This window comes from Talpa europaea (assembly GCF_964194135.1).
Source record: "Talpa europaea genome assembly, chromosome: 5".
Classification (NCBI taxonomy): Eukaryota; Metazoa; Chordata; class Mammalia; order Eulipotyphla; family Talpidae; genus Talpa; species Talpa europaea.
In genome coordinates, this window is record NC_140071.1 from 113,223,470 (window position 1) to 113,249,610 (window position 26,141).

At 36.0% G+C, this 26,141-nt stretch overlaps 1 protein-coding gene and 1 pseudogene across 2 annotated transcripts in view; one reads left to right on the plus strand and one right to left on the minus strand.

The window, feature by feature from the left end:
* CLOCK (clock circadian regulator) overlaps positions 1 to 19,701 on the plus strand; it is a gene marked incomplete at its 3' end in the record, with an annotated part of 60,873 nt that extends 41,172 nt beyond the window's left edge. The window contains exons 14-21 of the mRNA XM_084233590.1: positions 1,556 to 1,697; positions 3,383 to 3,483; positions 5,445 to 5,534; positions 8,299 to 8,451; positions 9,255 to 9,464; positions 10,116 to 10,321; positions 14,805 to 15,075; positions 19,519 to 19,701. Of these exons, the coding sequence (XP_084089716.1) occupies positions 1,556 to 1,697; positions 3,383 to 3,483; positions 5,445 to 5,534; positions 8,299 to 8,451; positions 9,255 to 9,464; positions 10,116 to 10,321; positions 14,805 to 15,075; positions 19,519 to 19,701 (1,356 nt within the window). The remainder of the gene's footprint in view (positions 1 to 1,555; positions 1,698 to 3,382; positions 3,484 to 5,444; positions 5,535 to 8,298; positions 8,452 to 9,254; positions 9,465 to 10,115; positions 10,322 to 14,804; positions 15,076 to 19,518) is intronic.
* On the minus strand, positions 4,344 to 5,223 carry LOC311171214 (heterogeneous nuclear ribonucleoprotein A3-like; annotated as a pseudogene). Its single transcript has 2 exons — positions 5,149 to 5,223; positions 4,344 to 5,098 (listed from the first exon to the last, which is right to left on the minus strand). The product of its transcript is annotated as a heterogeneous nuclear ribonucleoprotein A3-like (transcript).
* Positions 19,702 to 26,141: the final 6,440 nt, after the last annotated feature.

The window sequence follows — 26,141 nt, forward strand, 5'->3', positions numbered from 1 at the left end:
AGAGAATGAAAAGAAAATATGGGAGATGGTAATCAAAGAGTAGGAAAAAGGGCAGTTTGAGTGAAGAGAATGATTTTGAGCAGTTCAATGCTGAATTCCAAAGATTCTTATAGGATCTTGTCTTTAAACCAAAGTGTCATCTTTGTTTCTTTTGTTTTTTATACCTTTTTAAAATGTAATATATACATAATAAGAAAGTTAACATTTTAGCCAATTTTAAGCATCCAGGGCATTAAGTACATTCAGACTGTCATGTAACCATCACTAACATCCATCATGAAGACTTCCATTTTCCCAAACTGAAATTTTGTGCCCATTAAACTGTATCTCCTGATTCCTCCCCTCTCTAGCCACGGGCAGCTGTCACTCTGTTGTTCTGTCTTTGTGACTTTGACTCTATAGGTACCAAATATAAATGGAATTATGCATTATGTGTCCTATTGTGACTGGCATATTTCACCTGGCATTATTGTCCTAAAGATTCATCATGTTGTATCATGTAATAGAATTTCCTTCCTTTCTGAGGTCGAATATAACACTCCATTGTGTATATATACATTTTGTTTATCCATTCATCTGTTGAAGGACACTTGATTACATTTACCTTTTAGCTGCTATGAATAGTACAGCTATAAACATGAATGTTCTCTTTGAATCCTTGCTTTCAATTCCTTTGAGTATATACCCAAGCATGGAATAGTTGTATCGTAGCAATTCTATGTTTCATTTTTTTTTTTTTTTTTTACTTTTCCCCCATAATACATGTAGTATTTCATATTTCCACCAGCAGGTGCCAATGTCTCAGGTGCCGAAGTTGCCAGTTTCTCCATATTCTTGCCAACACATCCTGATGGGTGTGAAGTAGTAGTATCACATTTTAGTTTTGATTTACATTTTCCTAATGATACTGAACATCTTTTCATGTATGTATTGACCATTTCTGTATCTTTGGAGAAATGCTTATGCAAGATTTTAGACCATTTTTTAATTGAGTTATTTTTGCTGCTGAGTTGTAGGAATTCTTTATGTGCTCTAGGTATTAATTCTGTACCATACATATGATTTGCACATGTTTTCTCCCATTCCATGGGTTGCTTTCCCACTGTTTATAGTGTCCTTTGATGCATCAAAGTTTTTAATTTTTATTAACTTCACTTTGGTTTATCTATTTTCCTTTTGTTGCCTTATCTTTTACTTTTCACATATCCAAGAAATCATTGCCCAACAAAGTCATTGCCAACAAAGAGCTTTCCCCCCTTTTCTTCTAGAGTTTTTATTTTTAACACTTATATTTAGGTCTTTGGTCCATTTACTTTTTGTATATGCTGTAAGGTAAGATTCTAACTTCATTCTTTTGCATCTGTTGCTTCTTTATTCAAGAATGAAACCAAAACTTTGTGGCCATAAATTAAACTTGTACTTCTTTACTAATATATACACAGGTACTTTTGCCTTGTTATGAGTAAAGATTGGTGGGGGAGGCAGCTAGCCTGTAGTACGCTGAATGGAATCTCTAATCCACAAGAAAATTTTTATTTTACTCTGTCTTCCATAGAGCCAAGATTCTGGGTCTGATAATAGAATAAACACAGTGAGTCTCAAGGAAGCACTGGAAAGGTTTGATCACAGCCCAACACCTTCTGCTTCTTCCCGGAGTTCAAGAAAATCATCTCACACAGCAGTCTCAGACCCTTCCTGTGAGTATCCTAGTTTGAAATCAGACTTATCAGACTTCCTTTAAGAGACTGCTTCTAAAATGGTTTGTGCTACTGTTTCAGCTTTTTTCATGAAATGCTACTTAGCATAAATTTTTACATTTCTGAAATAATTAACTTTCCCAGTAAAAGGCACATTGTTTGCACTTAGCCAGGCTAAGCTTATTAAGTTTATGAAATAGCCTGTAAAATATGTAGGTAATTATGTTGTTATTGTTTAAGTTTTTAATCCCTCAAAAAGAAAACAAAACTATTCTTTTTTTATTGGTAAAGCTAATAATTGTTCTTTAAATTTGCTTTTTGAAGGTTTTTTTTGTGTGTCTTTATGAAGACTTATATAATTATCATTTGTAACTTTTTAAAAACTTTAGCGCCCTTATTTCTGAGGATTTTAAAACTGTAATAAAGAAAAAATGGGTTATGGTGATCTATTCAATATCTTGGGTAGAACATCAGGAAGATTCTTTTTCTTAGGAAAAGATTTCCCCCTCATAAGTATTTCCTTTAGAAATTTTATTTTATTGTGGTAAGAATACTTAAAATGAGATCTACCCTCTTAAATCTTTAACTGTACAATATGTTATTGTTGATTGGATACAATGTTGTATTGCAGATCTCTAGAGCATGATACTGTGCTTAGTTGAAACTTTGCTGGCTACTCATTTTTTGCCCCACCCCTTGTATTTACCATCCTATTCTTTGATTTAGTGAATTTAACTGCCTTAGATATGTTCGTGTAAATGGAGTCATGCCCTATGCTTCTGTCTTTCTGTCATTGACTTATTTCTCTTCACATGTTGTCCTCAAGGTTCATCTGTGTTGTCACATATGGCAAGATTTCTTTTTTTAGGGTTGAATAGTATTCCATGGCTTGTATATACCAAGTTTTGTTAATTCTTACACCGGTCAATCTGTTTGATGATTGTAAATAAAGCTGTCGTGAATATGGAGAGCAAATATCTCTTCAAGATCCCAATTTCAATTCTTTTCACTTCAATCTAGAAGTGGATATATGTATCTAGAAGCTAGGTCATGTACAGTAACTCTACTTTTAATTTTTTGAAAACCTCTATGCTGTTTTCCACAGTGGCCACACTATTTGCATCCTCACCAGTATTGCACACCAGTTTCTCCACATTCTTGCCCACACTTGTTGTCTTTTGGATAATAGCCATCCTGATAGGTGTGAGGTGATACCACATTGTGGTTTTGATAGGCATTTCCCTGATGGTCGTGATGTTGAGTAATTTTTCATATGGACAATTTCAGAAATTTTCTACTTCGTCTTTTTTGGAGAAATGTCTTATTCAAGTCCTATGACCAACTTTCCCCCCCCCCCTTTTTAAAAAGTTTCTAATTTTTACTTTATACATTTTTTTACATCGTTCATTCTCCTCTCAGGTGTAATCCCTATAAAATTCCTACCACCAAGACACCATGAACCATCACCATAGTCTCTTGTACTCTTCCCTGCCCTACTTTGATCCTTCTCCCTTCCCCTTCCCACTGAATGGCACCACTATGACCAACTTTTAATTGAGTTATTACCTTTATTTATACTATTAGGTTATAAGACAGTTTTTATTTCTAAGTGTCTTTTGAGTTTAATCTTTGAGAACAGTTTTTTAAAAAGTGCTTATGCCATTGTTTTTGTTGACTAACCTCAGCAACACCAACAAAGATCCCAACAGATAATAGCACTCCTCCCAGACAACATTTACCAACTCATGAAAAGATGGCACAAAGGAGGTCATCATTTAGTAGTCAGGTAAGCTTTTTGGTTAATATTCTTCTGAATAAAGACTTTTTCTTTGTTTTTGTTTTTTTTAAATAAAGATTTATTAAAAGAAAAAAAGTTTAAATCTTTAAAAATTCATTATCACTTTAATGATTTCCTCAGGTAAAATGTTAGATATACAATGAATAACTGAGAATTTAGAGCTATTTTATAACAAAGTTTAAATGTCAACGCTGCAGTTAAATCCAATCATCTTTTTTTAATTAAAAATTCCTTGAATTTTTATTTCTGGTACCATTACCACAATTTACAGGACAATGTACCCCATATAATGAAAAGGAAAAGATAAAGCTACAACAGATGAAAGACTTCAGGGATATACATGACTCTATATTGCATTAATCAACAGCTTCACTTTTTGCAAACTGTAGCTATGACAGTCCTAAATAAGAAAGTTTTCCTATTTAAGCTACTGCAACTTTCTGGCTGTGGGTCAGCATACCACTTGTGGCAGTATTTTACAATTCCTCTAATGGATTTGGGGCAGCTGTCTCAAAGTAACATTCAGCTTTCCTGACAACTCCTCATTGCTCTACCACTAAGAACTGTCACCCTTTTCTGCTGAAGTTTTAGAACCTTCTGCTACCACAGTCACCACATCTATCAGCAGATCCATAACCACCAGCACAGGAAATACCTGAGCTTCTTTCACTTGTCCCTCTTTGTGGGTTCATAATTTGATTGCTATTGTCCATATAATTTCCAAAATCATTGTAGTTCCCACCACCTTCATAGTTACTGCTGCCAACATTTCCTCTGTGGTTAACCATTATGTACTCCACCACTGCCACCATGTCTGTAACCTTAGTTTCCATATCCTGGTCCACCACTACCATAGTTTCTTCTAATACTTTAACCAAGACCACTATCAAAATTGCCACCATCACCTTCAAATCTACTATATCCATCTTCTATAACTACCTCCACTGCCACCACCTCAACCACCATATCCTCCTCTTTCACCAAAGTTTCTACCATGGCCAAAGTTACTTCCACCACCTCCAAAATTTCCTCCACAATCCAAAAGTTGTCAGATCCACCTCTCTGACCCTTTGTGATTGAGAAGACTGCATTTCTTGCTTAGATAGGACCTTTTTGACATCACAATTATGCCCACTAATAGTGTGCTATTTCTGAACAATTTTGTCACTCTTTATCACCTAAAGTTACAAAAGCAAATCCTCTTTTTATCCCACCCTACCTGTCTATGGTTTCAGTCTTGCCATACTTGTCAAAGTAGTCTCTCAAATTATATTCTTCTGTATCTTCTTCAGCACCACCAACAAAAATTTTCTTCACTGTTAAACGGGCATCAGGCTTTACAGGATCCTCTCTAGAAATAGCTTTCTTTGGTTCCTCTACACACACACCAACCTTGTGTGGTTGAGCACACTTGCTGTGTCCTCCACTTCTTCAACACAAGAATAAGCCACAAAACTAAAGCCCCTGGGATGTTTTGTTTGGGGATCTCCATTACCACATAATCTGTAAGTTTCCCCTGGTTCTCAAAATGTTCTTTAGAACAATCATTTATAGTCTCAAAACTCAGACCACCAATGAACAGTTTTCTCAATTCTTCTGGTTCCTTTAGATTATGGTTGTCCTTTCCCTGGTAGTCCTGGGGCTAGGGATAACTGGGTGGCAGTTTTTCTCCTTTAGGGACAGATTTGTCTTTTCCAGCTCAAGTTCTATGTGGGAATGTTCAGTCATCTTTATTGGGAGTCCATACAACATAATGTGGTGGGTCACTTGGAAGATATAAATAGGGAGCAGTTATTTCCAGTGGAGAGGGGGAGCCTTGCCTGTATTCAGCTAAAAAAAGAATGAGTCAAATAGTGATTCAGTAATAAAGATATGTTATATTTCTGGTTGAAGCACTCATGTATGGGAACAATTATCACTTCAGTGTTTTGTTTTTTATTTTACTCTAGTCCATAAATTCCCAGTCTGTTGGTCAATCGTTAACTCAGCCAGTGATGTCTCAAGCTGCAAATTTACCAATTCCACAAGGCATGTCCCAGGTATTTTTGTTTGTTGTTTCAGTTGATAAATTGTACTGAAGATAATACAGATTTTTAAAACATACATGTACTTATAGATGCAGTGAATCTCAACTGTAGGCAGTTAGAACATCCAGGTATATTTGTGTCCGGTTGTCAGTGTTCGGTTACCACTGGCTCCTAATAGGTTAGGATCAGGGATATTCAGTGTCTTTCAGGATGCCTGACAGTCTTACACAACAAAGAATTATCCTGCTTAATATGCTCTAACACCACCCTCATATAGAAGAAGGATACTAAAGATGAAATACAGCTGTTCATTTTGTTGTTCTATGGATATTGGAGGAATTGAATAATTTTTAATTTATATAGCTACTCATAAGTATAAGGATGTCTATTGAGTTCCTTGAGTTCCTTGTATATCATCTGCAATCCTTGTATTGCAGCTGTTGGGTATACAAGGATATCTATGCTAAAAGACTTTATTATATTATATAGTTAAGACGTAATGATATAAGTACAGTATAATATTGTGTATTCTGCACTCAAGGTACCCAAGTTCATATGTGAGCACATTAGATGGATGCTTAATGCAGCCTAAGGAAGCGAAGAAAAGTTTTCTAAAAGAATGAAGTCCTGAAGCAGGCCTAAATATAGAAATTAACAAGACAAGGAGCGACATTACAGAAGTGACTAAGTTACTTTTGATTATAGCTTCCCAACTTGTAATTTATGACTGTGTACCTCTTCAGTGATTCAAACACATTAAAAATACTACTGAGTAGTTGTAAAAATAATCCAAAATTTTCTGTTTTCTTTGTATCAAATATATCAGTATCTTAATATCAAATAATGATAAGTTAACCACTAGGTAAAAATATCTTTATAAAGATTACTTTATATGATTATTGTTTAAATTTTACATATATTTGTAATTATCATATAATGATACTTGTATAAATATATTGATGATGCTAAAAATTAAATGTCACCCTGATTTCTAGCAACATGTGGTCATATAGTGTTTATAACAGCACTATATTATTAAATATAATAGTTGCAACATTTTTTATCAGCATTGAGTCCTCAAATCCTTTTATCTGTAGGTTAACAGAATTAGAGTGTGCATATATAGACAGTCACTCAATATTATTAGCTTACTAATCTCAAGATACAGAATAGGCATTGCTTAACATTTTAAAGGGATAGTTTCATGGAATAAGTAATAGATGTTCTGCTAAAATGATAATCAGTATTCAAACATATTTCTTTTCAGTGATAGTCAATCTTTTTGCCTTTTTCTTCTCATGTATTTTTTATTTTGCCTGTGTTTATATCTGTTTTCTTATTTGTACCTGATGGAAATCCTTTAAATTACAACGTTATATTTACCCCAAAGTATAAATAACTTTAGTTGGGATAATATGCTTTTGTTTGCCAAATATTTTGAATGATAAAAAAAAATAAAGGCATGAGGGAGTTGAGATATAAATTTGTAATTGTCAGCTTTAGAAGGAAGTGTTTTATACTTTGACAAGTAATATTTATTGTTTCCTCAGTATATACTTTTGAAAATAGAATTAAAAAACCTTGGCGGGGGGCATATTTCTCACTCTTAGATGCAGTTTACTGTGGGAAACTATTTAAGATTAAGGCAGATTTCCAATAAAATGAAATTTTCTATTCTCATGCTGTATCTTGTGCTGAACATTCATGAATACAATGAGCCTATATATATTTAAGTGGTGAGCCATCAAATTTGGCTGAATTTCAAGGAGTAAGAAATAGAAACTGCTTTTGACTCAAGAAAAAAACATAAGATTGAAAACCCCAAGAATAAAATAACTGTTCATTCACATATGCTTTCATTCACTCATGATTGTCTGGTCTTTAAAGTCAATGTTTCGTACTTGTCTTAAGAAGCAGTTTAGTTGACAATATGAGTTAAAAAGATATTCTTTTATCTCTCAGATTTTCTAAGTTTCTAATGATGTGCTCAAGATGACAGAATTTGATGTGAATAACTTGCTGTAGGCTACTTTTTCCTCTGTTTAAGGGTAGAAATGAAGTCAAGTTTCTTGTTATAGCAAGTGTTAGAACCACAGTATAAGCTCAGGTCTTCTAATACCAGTTTGTACTTATAATCAGTTAAGATCCATTCAGAAGTCGTAAAGGGATTTACTACTACAAGTAGTTGAGAAATTCTAAAACAATACAGGAATAACAGATGTAGAGATCAGCCACTAGCCAATCCTAAATCAGAGATAAAGTACTCCAGAAAGAACAAGTTGACCCCTCACCCCCATGGGGCAGGCTTAACTATAGCCACTGGATGATAGAGAATTTCACTAAGGTTCTACAGGCTAGGGCTGCCAAACAAGAAGCTACCTGTTGAGGTATCAGTAAGACTTGTTGGGTTGGGGAGATGCTCACTAGGATGGATGTGAGACTTTCTAGAAAGCCACCTACTGTGGTTGCTAGTGATGACTAGCAAGAAGGAAAAGCACCAGAACTAGAAAGATAAGCATCTTCTTTTGCAGCACTCCTTGAGCACCACCTACTGACATGACTAAATTTGTGCCTGCTGGCAAAGAATATATCGGATCCAGCTCCAGTATCACAAAGCCAAGCAAAAGATGGGTGAATTAGATGCTGAGAGGCAATATATTGATAACTGGCATAACATTCTTAGCTCGTGAGACACTGCTTACTTTTCACATTACACAATTATGAGGAATAAGTAATTCTAAAATATGTTATACTTTTTCCATACATGGTACTTCAGTTTCAGTTTTCAGCTCAATTAGGAGCCATGCAGCATCTTAAAGACCAGTTGGAACAACGGACACGGATGATAGAGGCAAATATTCATCGACAACAAGAAGAACTAAGAAAAATTCAAGAACAGCTTCAAATGGTTCATGGTCAAGGGCTCCAGGTAAATTACATAGTTGAATATAAACAAAGCATACCACTCACATTTTGGTTTCTTAGAAAATTTTACCTTTTTAATTAAAAGTGACTTGAGATATATCTTTCCAATTTAGTGCAATACTCATTGTCTACGCAGTATTTTTGCATTAATAATCTTTAAAGAAAATTAATTTCTAAGAGTAGTTCTGTCAGCATCCTTGTTTCTTAAGATTAGAGTCATTTCTCAGTAGTCTAATTTTTAGTAAGCTTAAATCCATGTTATAAAAATTATATTTTACATTGATTTTTAGTTACATGTAGGCATAGCACTTATAAATCAATCATTTTGTCTTAATAAAATATTCTAGTAGGTATAATTTGACTTAGTCTTACTTAATCCATCATAAGGCCACCCTAAAGTTATGTTTATCATAGGAGACTAGGACTTTGTTAAGGGAAACTTCAACAAAGGGGATGTGAGAACTGCTTCTTTCTAATGCTATAAATTATAAATGATGAGATGCAGAGCTGCCATACCAAAGGACTTTGAGTAGCACTGAATTAGCTGATATAACAAACAGTCCCCCAAATGTGAAATGCTCAGCCAAGTAGAGATTTTGAATTTTATAGCATTTTTTCTAACATTAGAATGACTGGAGAGCAAATAGAAGGATCATGTTTTATTTAGGAGTCATTTCTTGTTAATTGTTCATTCAAAATAATTTAGTTGTTCGGTTACTCTTAAAATTTAATTTGTAGCTTGTTTTTGCTTTCATTCTTTGTTTTTAACCTAGAAAGATCACTTTAATGTAATCTTTATTTTTAAAGATGTTTTTACAGCAATCAGCCTCTGGATTGAATTTTGGTTCTGTTCAACTTTCTTCTGGAAATTCATCTAGCATCCAGCAACTCACACCTATAAATATGCAAGGTCAGGTTGTTCAAACTAACCAAATTCAAAGTGGAATGAATACTGGACACATTGGTGCAACTCAGCATATGATACAACAGCAGACTTTACAAAGTACATCAAGTCAGGTAATGTTAATGAATGATTGAAATGTAGTTCTCTCTCGAACAATATCATATTTAAAAAATTAACATTACTAGTTAGTACAGAATTGAGAGTGATAATGAAAATGTTTTCTGCAAAATTATTAATTGCTAAATTCTTGAATGTTAAATGTTTTAACTATTTTGACACAAAATTTTGTCATTTGCTTAAAATGAGAATACACACTACTTCTGTATGTTAAGAAGGTTTGACTTGTAAAAGAGGCTGACTTGTAAAAGAGGCTGTAAAACAAAACAGTTTAGCACATGTGAAGATTAGATTGTTGGCAATGATGGATTAATCAGTATTACAGAAAAACCTGGTAATTGGTATATGATCTATGACTGTAATTCCCAAGGCTTCAGTGAAATATGTAAAAATGTCTAGGGTTGGTCACTCACTTTGGGCATTTAGCAGGATTTTTCAGCTGTTTTATATCATCCTTGTTATGATGTCCTTCTAAAATCATAGCTTATCTTCCAACAAGAGGTTGAAGACCAGTTATTCTCAGTTCCTACAGGTCATTCCTTTGTGGTTAGATTTTTCCCAGGGGGATGTGTCCTGCTACTTATTTCTCTGTCATACTTTCTGAATCAATTTTTTCAGTTTATGTATAAAATCTTCTCTTTTTCCAGCAGAGTCAACAGAATGTTCTGAGTGGGCACAGTCAACAAACATCTCTTCCCAGTCAGACACAGAGTACTCTTGCAGCCCCACTGTATAACACAATGGTGATTTCTCAGCCAGCAGCCGGAAGCATGGTCCAGATTCCATCTAGTGTGCCACAAAACAGCACCCCGAGTGCTGCCGTAACTACATTTACTCAGGACAGACAGATAAGGTAGTTTTCATATTCCTTAATCATTCCAGAGTTGTAAATTGGTAAACTGAAAAACCACCATTTAGTCTTTAAAAATATGATTTTAGTTTGTTGCTCACTGCAGCCAGCATTCTTGAATTTGGGATTAAAATTCAGAATTTACCTATTAAGGATTTTATATAAAAATGAGTAGCAACAAATTTTGTTTCCTGTCCAAAAATGTGCTACCAACATTGTAGAATCTACTGTAGCACACACTGTTAAACAGGATTTATGACAGACGTCACTGAAATTTTTTGAATATAAATGCTGGTGAGTTTTATATAGGCAGTGGTTAGGGTGTATACTGCCATAGTCTACGTGTTACGGAATAAAAGTAGATTACCTTTCTTGAGTTTAAGTACCATACTAAATGTTCAAAATTTATGTCTCATTTAGGGGTTGTTTTTTATTAGTTTGTTTTGTTTTTAATATGTGTTACAGTCTCTTTATCTCCCAGCTATGAGAAAAGTGAGCTTTTAGTAGTTTGGCCAACGACCAATAGCTAGTTCAGGGGATGATGAGAATTCTGAATTTAAGCCTCAATATGTGATTCAAAGCTCAACAGCTTAAACATATGCTATTCCGAACTTTTGTGGACCACTCTAGAAAAACAGCCTTGCATGACTTATTTTAATGGGATGTCCCAATAGGAGCCTAGAAACAAAGTTTCTGAAGAAATACCTTTTCCCTTTAATTAGGAAGCTATCTTTTTTTTACAACTGTCAGTTTTTAAGCTGAAACTGTCAGTTGTTTACAACAAGTAGGATCTTTATAGTGTTAAAATCTTTCCTAAATACAATTTATATTTTTACAAAAGTTGCTACTTTTGTAATAGAATTTTGCTTTTGTATTAGATGGTGTAATAGATTTTATTAAATTCCTATTTTCCAGATAGTAAAGAAGCTGCAGGATTACAGAGACAAGGATGGCAGGGAAAGCTCATTGCTTCTCTTGGGAATAATTCCTTCAAGTTATGAAGTCCAGCTTTTAGCTCTAACATTTTGAAAGGAAGTATCAAGAATGTGCTCTATAGAAATGCAGAGAACTAGTTTCAAAGCCTGAGGGAAACTTTTGTGATACTGATGAGCATTTTGGATGATGCAGTTTAGTAACTGTCTGTAAGCATGTTTTTTGAGGAGGAAAACACATTTTTCAGCAAACATTTGAGAGCCTAGTTAGATGAATACTACATATTTGCCCCAAGAAAAAAATATCACCAGTAAAAGCCATAGAATGCAAATCAGTATTATTTGGTTTGATAAATGCTTACTAGCTCTCTAGAAAGCAGGAAGAGAGTGTTATATGTGTTGAAGCAAGTAAATGAAGGGAGAACTTTGTCAGTGGAGAGCTTCACAGAAGAGAGGAGTACTGCAACTGAGTCTTAAAGGGCTTGACTTTGGGTGTGCTTGTGGAAAAGGGTATTCTAGACTTTGCAGAGGGGACAGTAGATAGAAAACCACAGAAGTGAGAGTTAAATGGAAATAGATTGTGAATGTGCCTTGGGACCAGAGCAAATGAAGTATTATCACCATATTTTACCAGTAAGCAGTTGGAGAATTCAGGTGTAACTTTGAAAGATTATAGAGAAATTAGCACTCAGCACTGTAAATTTTTTATCCTTTTATGTACGTATTTTTCCATTAAATAATGCATTTGGTCTTAAAATATATAAAATATAGTCCTTTATTTTCAAGAGTGGCATGGATTAAAGATAAACTTGTCTTGTGGAAAATAATATAATAAGGTATGTGTATAAGTTTACTATTGTTAGGTACTTTTAACAGTTTTATTTGCAGTTTTGTCATATAGTAGAGTATGTCTTGATTTTTTCACTATAATGGTCATTGCTAGAAACTAACTTTATCTCACAGAAAAGACAAATAGGAATAATATTGTTCCCTGAAGAGGCATCATTTCTGTTGTTCTTTTGTTTTTTATTTTAAGATGTATTTATTTATGCATACAAGAGCTGGGGTACAGGCCAGAAATGCAGGGGGTGAGAGGATCCACCAGAGACAGAGTGGGGAACAGAACAGGCAGGCAGACTGACTGAAATATGCTGCTGAGGGGAGCAGCAGGCGAGACAGGAGAGGTCTGCCTCGCCTTGTGGGTTTCTCCCTCGCCGCCTGGGGATCGAACTTGTGCTGCAGAGGCTGCGGATTGCTTCACAGTGTAGTGCTTAATCCCTGTGCCACAAGGCAGGCCCTTTTATTTTTTTTTAAGTTTTTTTAATTTATGCATACAAGAATTGGGGTACAGGCCAGATGTGTTGGGGGTGAGAGGATTCACCAGAGACAGAGTGGGAACGGAACAGGCAGATCAACTCAAATACACTGCTGAGGGGAGCAGCGGGCAAGACAGGAGAGGTCTGCTGCACCGTGTGGGTTCCTCCCTGACTGGGGATCGAACTCGTGCTGCAGTGGCTGTGGACAGCTTCATAGGTTTCATCTTAACCCTTTGCGCCACCAGGGAGGCCCCTCTGTTGTTCTTTTATTAAGGAAAATAGTAGGAGGTGTAGCGAGGGAATGTTAGTGAATTCTAACACAGCGGGTACTATACTGTAGTAATAAATTTATAAATTGAAGGTATTTTTATTCATTTTTGGAATGTCATTTTGTTTCAATTATATTTATAACTTTCAGTGTACATCTCTTCTATAAACTAGTTCTAAAAAATTCCCTTGTAATAGCTTTAAGTTAATTCATGATTAACAATGCCACTTACATCTGACTCCCAAGTACCTAGTAATTTTTAAAGAAAAAGTTGATATTTTTTAACAGGTTTAAAATTTTTTATTGTGGTAAGAAAAAGATTAACCATTAAGCATTTTTAAATGTAAACTTCATTGGCACTGAGTACCATCACACCATCATAGCAATCACTGCCAATCAATCTCCAGTACTTTTTTTATCTTCCCAAACTGAACCTCTTCCCATTGAGCAATAGTTCCTCATTCCTCTTACCTCTAACTCTCTAAAACCACCATTCTGCTTTCTAAGCATATAATTCTCTGAGTTTGACTACTCATATACATCATAGAAGTAGAATATACAGTATGTTGCTTGTGACTACCTCTTTTTTTTTTTTTTAAAGATTTATTTATTTATTTATGCAAGCACTGGGTACGGTCAGAAGCACGGGAGGGTGAGAGAATTCACCAGAGCCAGAGCGGGGAGCAGAACAGGTTGGCTGACAAAATACACTGCTGAGGGGAGCAGTGGGAGTGGCAGGAAAGGTCTGTCGTGCCCTGTGGGACCCTCGCCAGTGGCCGGGGATTGCAGAGGCTGCGGGCAGCTTCGCAGCCCAGTGCTCAACTGCTGAGCCACCTGGGGAGGCCTGTGACTACCTCATTTTATGTGACATAATGTCCTCAAGGTTGTAAGAAGTGTCAACATTTCCTTTTTTAAAGGCTGAATACTATTCCATTGTGTGGATAACACCACATTTTTTGTTTGTTCATCCAGACACGTCATTTCTGTTCATCTTTTGGCTATCATGAGTAATGCTGCTCTGAATATGGGTGTTCAAGTATCTGATAGCTGCTTTCAGTTCTTTTGATATATCCAGAAATGCAATTGCTGGATCAAATGTTAATTCTATATTTAACTTTTTGAGGAACCATAATACTGTTTTCCTTAGTATCTGCCTATTTTCTGACCACACCAGTAGTAGACAAGGGTTCCAATTTCTACATATATTCATTAATACTGTGTTTTGTTTTGTTTTTTTAAATGATAACCATCCTAATAGATCTGAAGTGGTGCATAGTATTGATTCACAGTTGCTAATGCTTAGTGATATTGATCATCATCTTATGTGCCTACTGTCCATTTGTATGTCTTCTTTGGAGAAATGTCTCTTCAAGACCCTTGCCCATTTTTTAGTTGATTGTCTGTTGTTGAATTTGGGATTGATTTATATATTATGGTTATTAGCTCCTTATCAGATACCTGACTTGCAAGTATTTTCTCTCATTCAGTGGGTTGCCCCTTCACTCTATCGATATTGTCCTTTGATGCACTTTTTTTTTTTATGAATTCCAGTTTATTTTTTCTTTTGTTGCCCATACTTTTAGTTCATATCTAAAAAACTCATTGCTCAATCTAGTGTCATGGTACTTACCCTCTGTGTTTTACTCTAAGAGTTTTGTAGTTTCAGCTCTTCTATTTAAATCTTTAATTCATTTTGAGTTCTTTCTTGCAAGGGTTCAACTTTGTTTGCATATGGATATACAAAAGTTTATATTTTTGTTGTGATCATTTCATTTTGCTATATACATTTCTGTTTTAGTAGGACCCCAGAGGGGCTCTTTAAAAACATGAAACAAAATTGGAACATACAGCTTTCTAAAAACTAAATGGGCAGTATCTCTGGGTGTTATCTTAGTGTAGTATTTATTTTCAACCCACTCACTGCCTTTTATAAAGTATTATACTTCTGACTCTTTCTCTTTCCTTTACAGATTTTCTCAAGGTCAGCAACTTGTGACCAAATTGGTAACTGCTCCTGTAGCCTGTGGGGCAGTCATGGTACCTAGCACTATGCTGATGGGTCAGGTGGTGACTGCCTACCCTACTTTTGCTACACAACAGCAGCAGTCACAGACATTGCCAGTTACATCACCACAGCAGCAGCAACAGCAGCAGCAGAATTCCCAGGAACAGCAGCTTACTTCAGTTCAGCAACCATCTCAGGCTCAGCTGACCCAAACACCACAGCAGCAATTTTTACAGGTAATCCACCCCATGGGGAAGTTACTCCAGACTTGTTTATAAACATATATAAAATGAAATTTGCAATAAATGGACAGTTTGTAAGTGGTCTGAAAAATCTTAAAAGCTTATTTTACAAGTTAAATTCCAACAAAGAGAAAACTTGTCTGTATTAGCTATTTTTTCTTCTCTTATACAATCATTGGAAGACTTTTAACCCTGCCATGGACAAATTAATAACTGCTCTGTAGAATAAGTGTCACATCCTGTTCACATCAAGATGCTTGAACTTTACTATGTGGAGCTCAGTTTCTCTCTCTGACCAATTTCTGGAATTCAAGAAAAGGCACCTTTCTCCCCCTTCTCTTCTCTCTACAAGGCAGAACTATCAAAGGGGTTTCTTAAAAATTAGTATAGACATTAAGTTATTTTGTCAGATTAAATGTTGCAAATTTTTCAGAAATAAATTAATATCAGAGGGGAACACTATGAAGCATATGTTGTAGTTAAGAACCTGGGCACAAAGTACTTTGTGACTTGTGGCAGATGACTAAACTTGAGTTTCCTCATGTATATTATAGAGGTGCTAATAGCTTGTAAATCACTGCACATGCTAGAAAGCATATATAACTAGCTGTCATTTATGAGCACTAATTTCAATAAATGTAAGACATTCAGATTAACCAAAATGCAGTCACAAATATGTGGGTGTAGCAGGATCTGCTTATCTGAAAGCTACATATAGCAGAAAGTCACCTAGGTTGTCAAATTAAGACAGATTTCTGAACCTTATTACCCACTGGGATGCACTGTAGCAGATAATGACATCTGGAAAGGAAGCTTTTTCCCCTCTGGCCTCATTGGAGCAATTTTGAATGTAGGGTAGCCTAGTTTTGTGTTAGATACTATAAACCAGGGACATGTTACCAGTTTTAGAATTATACAACATCTATACAGTATGATTAGAAGATTCAAAACATACTGTATATTTAGGCATACTCCAGTGTTAATTATATTATCCTTGGTGTCCTCTGCAAACAAAATTCTCTACTTGGTGATGTGGAATACTAAAACTAAATATCTCTCAGTTAAACTCAGTTCACTAAAGCCTTAAGCCTTTATTGCAGCCACTAATGATTGGGTTAGCTGTGTTATAAATGAATTAATAATGAGAAGTTATAGCAAGTTATGAACTATTTTCTAGGAGAATATATTCAAGGTGAATTAAGCAAAAACTTAAAAAGCAAAAAACTTGCCTTAAGATCTCAGTCTTCTAGTCTATCACAGAACAAGGGCCTTTAAAAGTATGAACATTTCATTCTCCCACTTTTAAAAAAAAAAAGCAAGCCATAGAGGAAAATATTTGCCCGTCATACATCTGACAAAGGACTTATAGTCAAGATCTATAAAGAACTCATACAACCCAAAAAAATAAAACCACCCAATTCAAAAATGGGCAGAAGAGCTAAATAGACACTTATCCAAAGAAAACATTCAGATAGCCAACAGGCACATGAAAAAATGCTCATCTTCACTTATCATCAGGGAAATACAAATCAGAGCCACAATGAGATACCACCTCCTACCTGTGAAAATGGCCCATATGAAAAAAACCAGGAACAGGTGTTAGTAAGGATGTGGAGATAAAGGAACCCTCTTAAATTGTTGGTAGGGTTGTAGACTAGTAAAGTCCTTATGGAAAATATAGAGGTTTCTCAAAATATTAAAAATAGATTTACTATCTAACAGCTCCACTCCTAGGTATCTTTTTGAAGAATGCAGCATTATTTACAATAGCCAATTTATGTAAACAACCTAAATGCCCAAGGACAGATGAGTGGATTAAGAAGATGTGGTATATACATGGATACTACTCAGTGATTTAAAAAAAAAAAAAAAATGAACGCTTGCCATTTGTGTCAGTGATGGACTGAAGGGGATAATGCTAAGCTTAAGTCAAAAGGAGAAAGACAGGGCCTCCCTGGTGGCACAGCGGTTGAGTGCTGGGTTGCGAAGCTGCCCGCAGCCTCTGCAGCGCCGGTTCGATCCCCGGCTGCTCCCCGGCCACCGGAGGAGGGTCCCACATGGCGCACTCTGGCTCTGGTGAATTCTCTCGCCCTCCTGCGCTTCTTACTGTACCCAGTGCTTGTATAAGTAAATAAAATAAATCTTTAAAATAAATAAATAAATCTTTAAAAAAAAAAAAGGAGAAAGACAAATGTTGTTTGTGGAATATGAAGAAATAAAACAAAGGGTCAGTTAAAATGAAACAAATAAAGCAAATCATCAAAATCTGTAGAATTAAGGTAACCAAAGGGGGATGTGGAGGGAGAAGATGGAGAGCAAAATATGGAGGGTCCCAGTAGGCTGTGGTGGACTGTGGGAGCCTTGGTGGGGGTGTGGTGTGAGGGCAGGCACCTCAGGGGTGTGAATCTTTGCCTCTAAGTCATATACACAATCATTGGTGTTACCTTGATTATCACAAAAAAAAAGCATATTTTAAGACATGAGACCCCTAAGAAATACCATAGACAATGCCCTTCAGAAATGCACTTGCGTGTAGACAGTAAATACACAATTTGGCTTTTCTGTTTTGTAACACCTAGTTCCAAAATGTACCACTAATGTAACCCCATAAGGCTCGTAAACATCCTGAATTCTTTATTACAAAATTTTTCCTAATAGTCAAGAGAGAAAGAAAACTCTTAGGTGTCTTGGTAAGGCTTAATGGTCCTTTGTGAGTATGTGTGCATGTGTCCTTTATATATATTCTGAAAAACTCTCCCATTACAAGACCGCTTTAAAATTAGGAGCCCTGCATTAATTTGCAGTAGTAAAGGCTATGTTTTTAAATTCATTTTCTTTTGTAGTAAAAATTAGGTGAAAGAAACCAAAGCTCATAAAGTTGAAACTTGGCCAAGGTCTCACAGCTAATAAATTACAGAGCCCAACTCAAATACTCAAATCCTGGGTGTCTGACTTCAGATCTTGTACCTTTTTTTGTTTTGAGTTTTTTGTTACATCACTCTGCTGCATATAGGATTAAAGTCTCTAATTTTGCCTTTACTTTATGATATTTTAAAATAATAATGTTAATATTTATGTGCATAAATACTGTCATCATTAAAAAACACACACACACAACTAATAAAGAGCAGAGAACAACTCCAAATCTGGGCTTCTAACTTTTTGTTTTGGTTTGGCATTTTGTTACATCACACTGTTACATATGGCTTGTAAATCTCCAACTTTGCTCTCATTTTTATAGTATTTTAAGACAATAATGTTAATATTTAATCTTCATTAAAGTCCAATATAGCAGGCGATGTGATTTCACTGTTTTGTAAATGAACAAACTGATGTCCACAAGAGGCAATAAACTTGAGCAAATCATACATCTAGTAAATGAGACAGTATGAGATAGAGTTTGAAATCAGACCATGTACCACAGGGCCCAAGCTCCAGCTACTGAATTGCTACTGTAACCAACCAAATGTAGAGGACATTGCTATTTGACCTCAGAGTAGCCTATATCATACATTCTCAGCTATGCTGAAATTTTATTATCTGTTTCGATAGTATGGTCTTTAGGACATATAAAGTGAAGGAATATGTGTGGTTTGTCTCAAAACATGGATTGCTTCCTCCCCCCCCCCCCAAAGATATATTTATTTATAGAAGCACTGGGTACAGTCAGAAGAGCGGGAGGGTGAGAGAATTCACCAGAGCCAGAGTAGGGAGCAGAACAGGCAGAAGAACCGAAGTACACTGCTGAGGGAAGCAGCGGGCGCATCAGGAGAGGTCTGCACGCCATGTGGGACCCTCACCTGTGGCCTGGGATAGAACCGGCGCTGCAGAGGCTGCGGGTAGCTTCGCAACCCAGCGCTCAACTGCTGTGCCACCCGGGAGGCCCTGGATTGCTTTTTGTACTTTAAAATCTGTGGCTCACGGTGACCCTGGTGGCCTAGGGCTAAGTCTTACCACTACCTCCTGAGTTTGATTCCTGGCCAGGGAGCTAACTCACACAAGTCACAGCAGACCTCTCCTGTCTCTCCCACTGCTCCCCTCAGCAGTGTATTTCAGTCAGTCCTCCTGTTCTCCTCCCCACTCTGTCTCTGGTGAATCCTTCCCCCCACCCCCGCCAAACACACACACCTCTGGCCTATACACCAGTTCTTCTATACAAAAATTAAAAAAAAAAAAAAAAAAAAACTAAACTAAAAAAATCTGTAGCTCAGGTGCCTTAAAAAATTAAGTTGTCATACTTTCCAAAAGAGGTTGTCTCCTTTTGAGAGACAATTTTCAAAGTATTTTTAAATGAGAAAGTAAAAATTATGTAAATTATATGAAACGTAAGGATCTTGTCCCTGTGGAGAGTGGAAAACTTGAGTAACATCAAATGTAGACTGTAGAAAGGTAGGAAAGCATTCTATAGTCCATTTGCATGATTCATTTGTTTTTTAGACTTCTAGGTTGCTCCACGGGAATCCTTCAACACAGCTTATCCTCTCTGCTGCATTTCCACTACAACAGAGCACTTTCCCTCAATCTCATCACCAGCAACACCAGTCTCAGCAGCAGCAGCAGCAGCTGAATCGACACAGGACTGACAGTTTGACCGACCCTTCCAAGGTTCAACCACAGTAGCACATGTGCCACCTCTCCGACCTCAAGGGAGGAAGGGGTTGGTCCATAAAAAGTTGCTCAGCTGATCTGAGGATAGAAGTTAAAGTCCCAGCAGTTTCATGAGATGCAGTATTGAGTGTACTTTTTCCTGGAATCCGTTAGCAGGAAAAATACTGCCTAGTGCTGTAGATGTACATTGAATACCAGCCAGCAGATGATCATAGGGCGGTAGCCAATTCTGACAGTGTTTTACTTGCCCAGATATTTTCTTTTGATGGAAAAAAGAGTATATTGCCAAATGTTAAGCTCAGCTATGTAACATGACCTCCAGTTAATCAGAGAGGCGCTAACAATGTTAGTGACTTTTAGTGGTTCTGTGCCTGTTTTCAAGTGTTACAGAGGATACGCCACTGCCATGTCAGGGTTTGCTTACAATGATGCCATGAAGACAGTCCAGTAGACTCAGTAGGTCCCCTGCCCCAGCCCCTGTCCGTTTTCAGATAATGATGGAATAGTAGTTTCAGAATGTTGTGTAAGTTCAAATTCTCTATGTGTAGATGCTGTAAAAATACTATGTATGTGTCTGGATAAAAGGTGAGGAAAGCAAAACATTTTGTATGCTGCATGAAAGCATAATCTCCTCATAGGTATGAGTACATTTCCTTAGATTCTGACACTATGTACAAACAAATATATCCTCTGTTTTTCCTCTTGTTTACAACATATAGTATTCTATTTACTTTTCCAGGGCACAAGTCTTTTTGTTCATACTTTGGCTGTGATGTCACAGTTTGTTCAGTGAGGTATGATGTGCTGCTGGGAATGGATTTTTTTTTTTTTTCAGGTTAAATTATTGAAACAACAGGATTTTCAAGTTACTCAGAAATATCCCTCATTTCATTATTTTTCAGTTATGTTTGAAAATAGGATTTGCACTGCTTTTTTTAGATGGTTGGGAGTTTTGATCCATTTTGATATAGTTCATAGTTGGAAATAGTTGTGTAAACAGTTTTCCACAAGTCTGAAAGTAATTTCAAGAATGTTTCAGTTATAGCGGTAAAATTTGCACACAAAACATTTTGGCACTTTTTAACATTCTCACTGGTGGGAATTTTAACTTTTAAGATTTGTTGGAATCTTTTTATTATCCTTCACAATTTCAAAGCTTCTTTTAGTCAAATAATTCAGGGTTATTTGAGGGGACAAAAAACCCATAGTGCCTTGATTTTGATTCAGGTGATAACTCACCATCTTGAACTCATTGTCTGGTTTCAGTAGCAGTTTTGAAACCTTAGTACATTTTTAACAGCATGTGGGTGTTGGTGCCATTATTACTCTCCTAAGTTCTGTGAAGACTACGTTGTCTCTGGGACTGGAGGTTACAACGTTAGAAATAAAAGATGACATCATACCATTATCAGTCATTAATGTGATTGCAAAGTTGTTTTCCTGAGTCAGCATCTTCCTTTGTTAAAACTAAATAGTCTTAAGAATTAACAGTAAATATTTGCTAAATATGATCTTGATATTCCTACAAGGAAAAAAGAAGGGACAGGAACTGGCTTGCCTTCACTACACTAGACTATTGTAACTCACATGCTTTCTAAACATGAACTAAGATTTCATTTGGCCGTATTGTATTCTAAAGATAATAAATTCCAACAGAAATTGCATATACACCCAAGAAATAATTTTATAGGTTTTATGATAATAATAAATCTACTAATGTAGAGCAAAGGAAAATTAATGGAATATATCAGAATATAAAAAAAATTATTACTGAAGAAAGGGAGGACAGCAAGCTATAATAAACCAAAATTGACCTTAACAGAAAATGTATAATACAATTTAACATCAAATGAATTGATGTTAAACAGAAAAGGTTTTCTGTTTCAATGAAAATAGCCTAATACAAAATTGCTAGATAAAGGAGTCAGAGGAATCCTAAGTCTTTTCCTAAAATCCTGAGACTTTTCTGACCTCAGCTTTGCTATCATCCTTAAAGGATATGCTTTGTCTTTCTGTAGAAAATTGTACCTAGCCATATTTAAATTTAGAAAATTAATTAGAAAATTAATGTTGAAAAATGAAACAACCAAAGAAAGTTGGTAGGTACTTCTACAAAAGAAGTGTCACTAGATACCACTTAATAATTAACATATCAATGAGCTTCTTTTCTAGCTAAATGATCATCTAGAAGAGATTTCTGACTTTCTCTTGAATGTCAAGAATGTGTGTACTTGAATGTACACAGAGACAAAATCCATGATGTAGAATATGGCAAGAGTATTAATTTTCTCCCCTTTCAAATTGCCTTTCTCAACCATATGCTATTCCATATACATCTGAGTTGTGTCTCATTTATTTACTGGGAATATCTAGTGATAAGGATTTAGCTAACGAAATTATATGAGGAACCATAATATTAAGGTTTATCCTCTAAATACCATACTTAAATACAGTGAGCCGTGAGTACTTGTACTTAGGTTAACAAGAGCAAACAACATAAGCCTCAAGGTCAACCTGTAGACTATTCATGTTCTTCTCTACCAGTCCCTTCATTTTCCATCCTCACAAATATTTGAGAAAGAAAATTAGGTAAGATTTGGCTTGCTCTTTCCTGTTGTTCTTTATCCTTCATCCCCCCCACCCCCTCTTCGAATTCGTTGCTAAATTTAAAGGAACAGCAGCTAGGTGCTTTTCCTGTGCTGTCAGTGTGAAGTGTTGTATTGGAAGAACTAAGAAGCACCAGCCACCTCTAACTTCTTAGTTTTCCTCCTGCTGACCCTGCCTTCGAGAATTGGAGACTTAAGCATTCTAATGAAGATGCAGCAGTTAACTAGTTCCTTTCTGTAGCCAAAGTTGTTCATTACAATTCTAAATTTTAAGTCATGAAAAAAATACCAAATAGGAACACCTTTAAACTACTAAAAAAAAATCATTATCTTCCCTCTGCTTTACTGTCATATTCAGTTTTTCTTAAGTATTTTTCTGGCACCTTTTAGGTTAGAAACTGTTGAAGACAAGGAGAAATGTCAGCTGTTCTGCATCGCTTGCTTTGGAGTGCTGTGACACGGGTGTGTCAGTATTATTTAAACAACTGCAGATGAGAATTACAAGGAATAATAATGTTGCTGCTGAGAGTGATGTCAAACCAGAATCTAGACTAGAAGTACTCCATTTTTTTGAGTGGAAAACACTGGCGGGCAAGCAAATATGGGGAACAGGGGGATGTAAGTCAGTAATACAGTTCAGTCTCCAAACTCTGCCCTAGGCTGAGGGGATAATTTGAGTCCTGTGCTCCATTTTGTCATATAAACGTGGTTTAGGGATGCACTAGTAATAAAAGGATGCCAGTGGCTTTAAGCATTTTGTTATAACACACTCAGTGCAGGATAGTGAAAATGTTATTTGGATTCTTCAGAAGTGCTGTAGTAGTTGGTCAGTGCCTTAAAGCAGTGTGCTTGCAGTTAGGTAAGGGCACTGAAGCAGTGCAGCTCCATAAAAAGGACATTTTGTGTTGAAGGGAGATGACCCCTTAATCGAGAAGCCTTAGAAAGGGGACTCTTAAAATAGTACTCTAGTTAGTGCCCTGCTCTACGTAGGTGAAAGTTACTTTAACACTGATATTACTCAGTGTGTTTTAAAATGTTTCTTCTGCATTGAAGTCAATGTTTTGCTTTTAAGCAGAATACAAGTAGCATTTTACTCTAGTATTGCTCATTTCTACTTTTTTTTTTTTTTTTTTTTGGTGATTGACAGTTTGCTGATGAACACTTATGTATAACTTGTTCAAGTCTATATAACCTTTCCAATATCTGTGACCCTGTTCTTAGTCCCTCAGGAGTCAATGTTGGAAGGTAGGAACACTGGATATTACTGTTGCTGAATGAGTCTGACCAGCAGTAAACTGATTGAAATTTTTAAATTGTGGAAAAGAAACAGCACAAAGGCACTTGCCATCTGAATAGGGATTGGAGAGAAGAGAGCCTTTCAGTTTGTTTGGGTTTGGTGACCTTTCTTCTAAAAGGAGCGTCTGAAGTAATAGCAAAGGATAAGAGTTGACTATTTTTATAGCATATTTAATATATTTGTATATAACTATGAACATAGTAGGAACCCTCCACATGCCTCCCATTTTTCTAATTTACTCCCCCTTTTGCCATAGCACTAGTATAGCCTCATCCGCATGGGTAATGTGCCTATTGTCAGCCTACCAAAAGATAGTGCTGCTGCTTTTTGAGACAGGTGAGAAGATCGACTCTCATGCCTGGGGATCCTTTATGCAGGAATAGCACACACTTTAAAACAACATACCACAGTCTAAAGCATCATTTTGAAATGTTAACAAGCACTTTATTGCAATTATTCATTTTGATAACGTTTATTATCTTAGGCATTACTATTTCTAAAGGATCCCCAAATCATCACTTAGGTGAAATTTTAAAATGACACATTTCTGAGAAATGTTTAGATCCAGTGAACCAGTAGGTTTATGGGAGTGATTTCAAGGTAGCCAAATGTCCTTTGACTTTTGTTTTGAATGTGGTGGAGTCAAAAGATTATTATAGATGCCTAGTTCCATTTAGACACTATTGTAAACCTATCTTGCCTATTGTGTGGACACCAAAAGAGACCAATGAGCCTGTTTATCTTCAGAGGTCTAGGAAAATTGCATCGGTGTGAATAGATGTATAGAACTAACCTAAAAGTGACTGATAGTAATATTTTAGAATACAATAACTTCAAGAATTATTCTGGGTGTTTTAAATGTGCTCTGAAATGTTGGCATGTCATTTCAGCATTTCCGTTTGAATTGCTCTTGTCATGTTTTTGCACAAAAGAACTGAGAAAAATACTACTACTTTGGTTAAAGAAAAGGAAAAGTCTAATTTGGTCTTATTTTAATGTCTCCTGTGGAAACACCGGGGATGAATTTTGTTAGTATAGTTATTAATTCAGGGTATTTAAAACAGCCCACAAAAAATTAAACAAACGTGGATATTTAAAAATTAAAACACCTTCTTTCCATGTGACTGTTTTGCGTATTTCCCCCCATGTCATAATTTAACACTACATTCCTTGTATTTCTTAAATAAAATATTTTGCAGGTTCTGTTGAGTATTTAACAGTATTTTGTAAGCTGCCTGGGTTTTCCTAAGGAAACGTTCTTTAGTAAAATAGGGTATTGTTTATGAAGAGACTATTAAGTGAAATTCCATCACTACCACCAGCAAACACTGAGGGTGCTTGCATTAAGTGACAATCAAAATAGTATTTATGGGAGAATTTAGAAAGTGGTTTTAAAGAAGCAATTGCTTTGAAAGCAGTTCTCTGGGTTTCTTGAATAAAAATGGCTAACTGTATTTATTTATATTTTTAAATATCTGTGTTGTTTTCTCATCAGAGTGATTTCACAGTGTTATGTATTTAATTTGTGGTTTGTTTTGTTTTGCCTCGTGATCTTTTTTCTTAGAGAACTGGCTCTTCTAATCTGGGGTTCAGTCTCTAGAGTTCTCACAATCACTTTTCTTGGGCAATCCAAATCTGACTTCAGGACAGGAGTGGCGGGCCCAAATCCAGATGCTTCTGCACTTCCGTCCTGTTCTCAAGTAAGAAAAAAATAACTCCTTTCAAATCTGCTTCATATAGCTCCAACCTTTTTCTAGTTTCACTTGCTGCCTTTTCTATTTTATGGACACTTTTTATATGATCACTTCCCCAACACAGCCAAAGGCCAGTATGACAGGACCAGTGGCACACATTGCCTCTATTTTGCCCATTTAGGGATGTTAGTAAAATGATCAGCATCTTCTAATGGCTGTCCCTATCCTGTCCATATTAAAGTCATTTAAAGTCCTTAAATATAGATGGACAAAAAATATGTACTCTACACACTGCAAACTCTTCTACAAAGTGTTTGCTGTCTTTATATAGTGTGATGTTGCTTGGTCCTTTAAAAACAAAACCTTTATACACAGCACTGTCCATTAAAGCAGTGCTTGAAGCTTTGAAGCCTCGAGTTGAGGATACTTCTTGCTGGTATGCATTGAAATGTAATTCTTCACCAACAGGTCAGGGACGGGCATACTCTCTAACTTCTGAGATTCCTTAAAGTATGGCAATGAAAGCATGTCAGCCACAAGTTGGATTTGATGATATAAAAAAGGTTCAACTTTGAGGTTAAATTGAAGGTGTCATTTTCAAATGTATGGTTTTAAATTGCTGAGGAAATTGTGTTATCACTTGAAAAACTACATTCAAATGTTTTACGATGTTTTTTAAGTTGGCTTGTACTGGTGCATGTTCACTGCTGGCAATGGCTGTACCAGTACTAGAGTTGAAATGTAGGAAAAACTGTATTCAGATTGAATTTTGAATTTTGTAACTAGACAATCACCATCAAGCAAAAACATTGGCCAAGAAATATCCTCTTTAATACATATGTCAGCCATGACTGA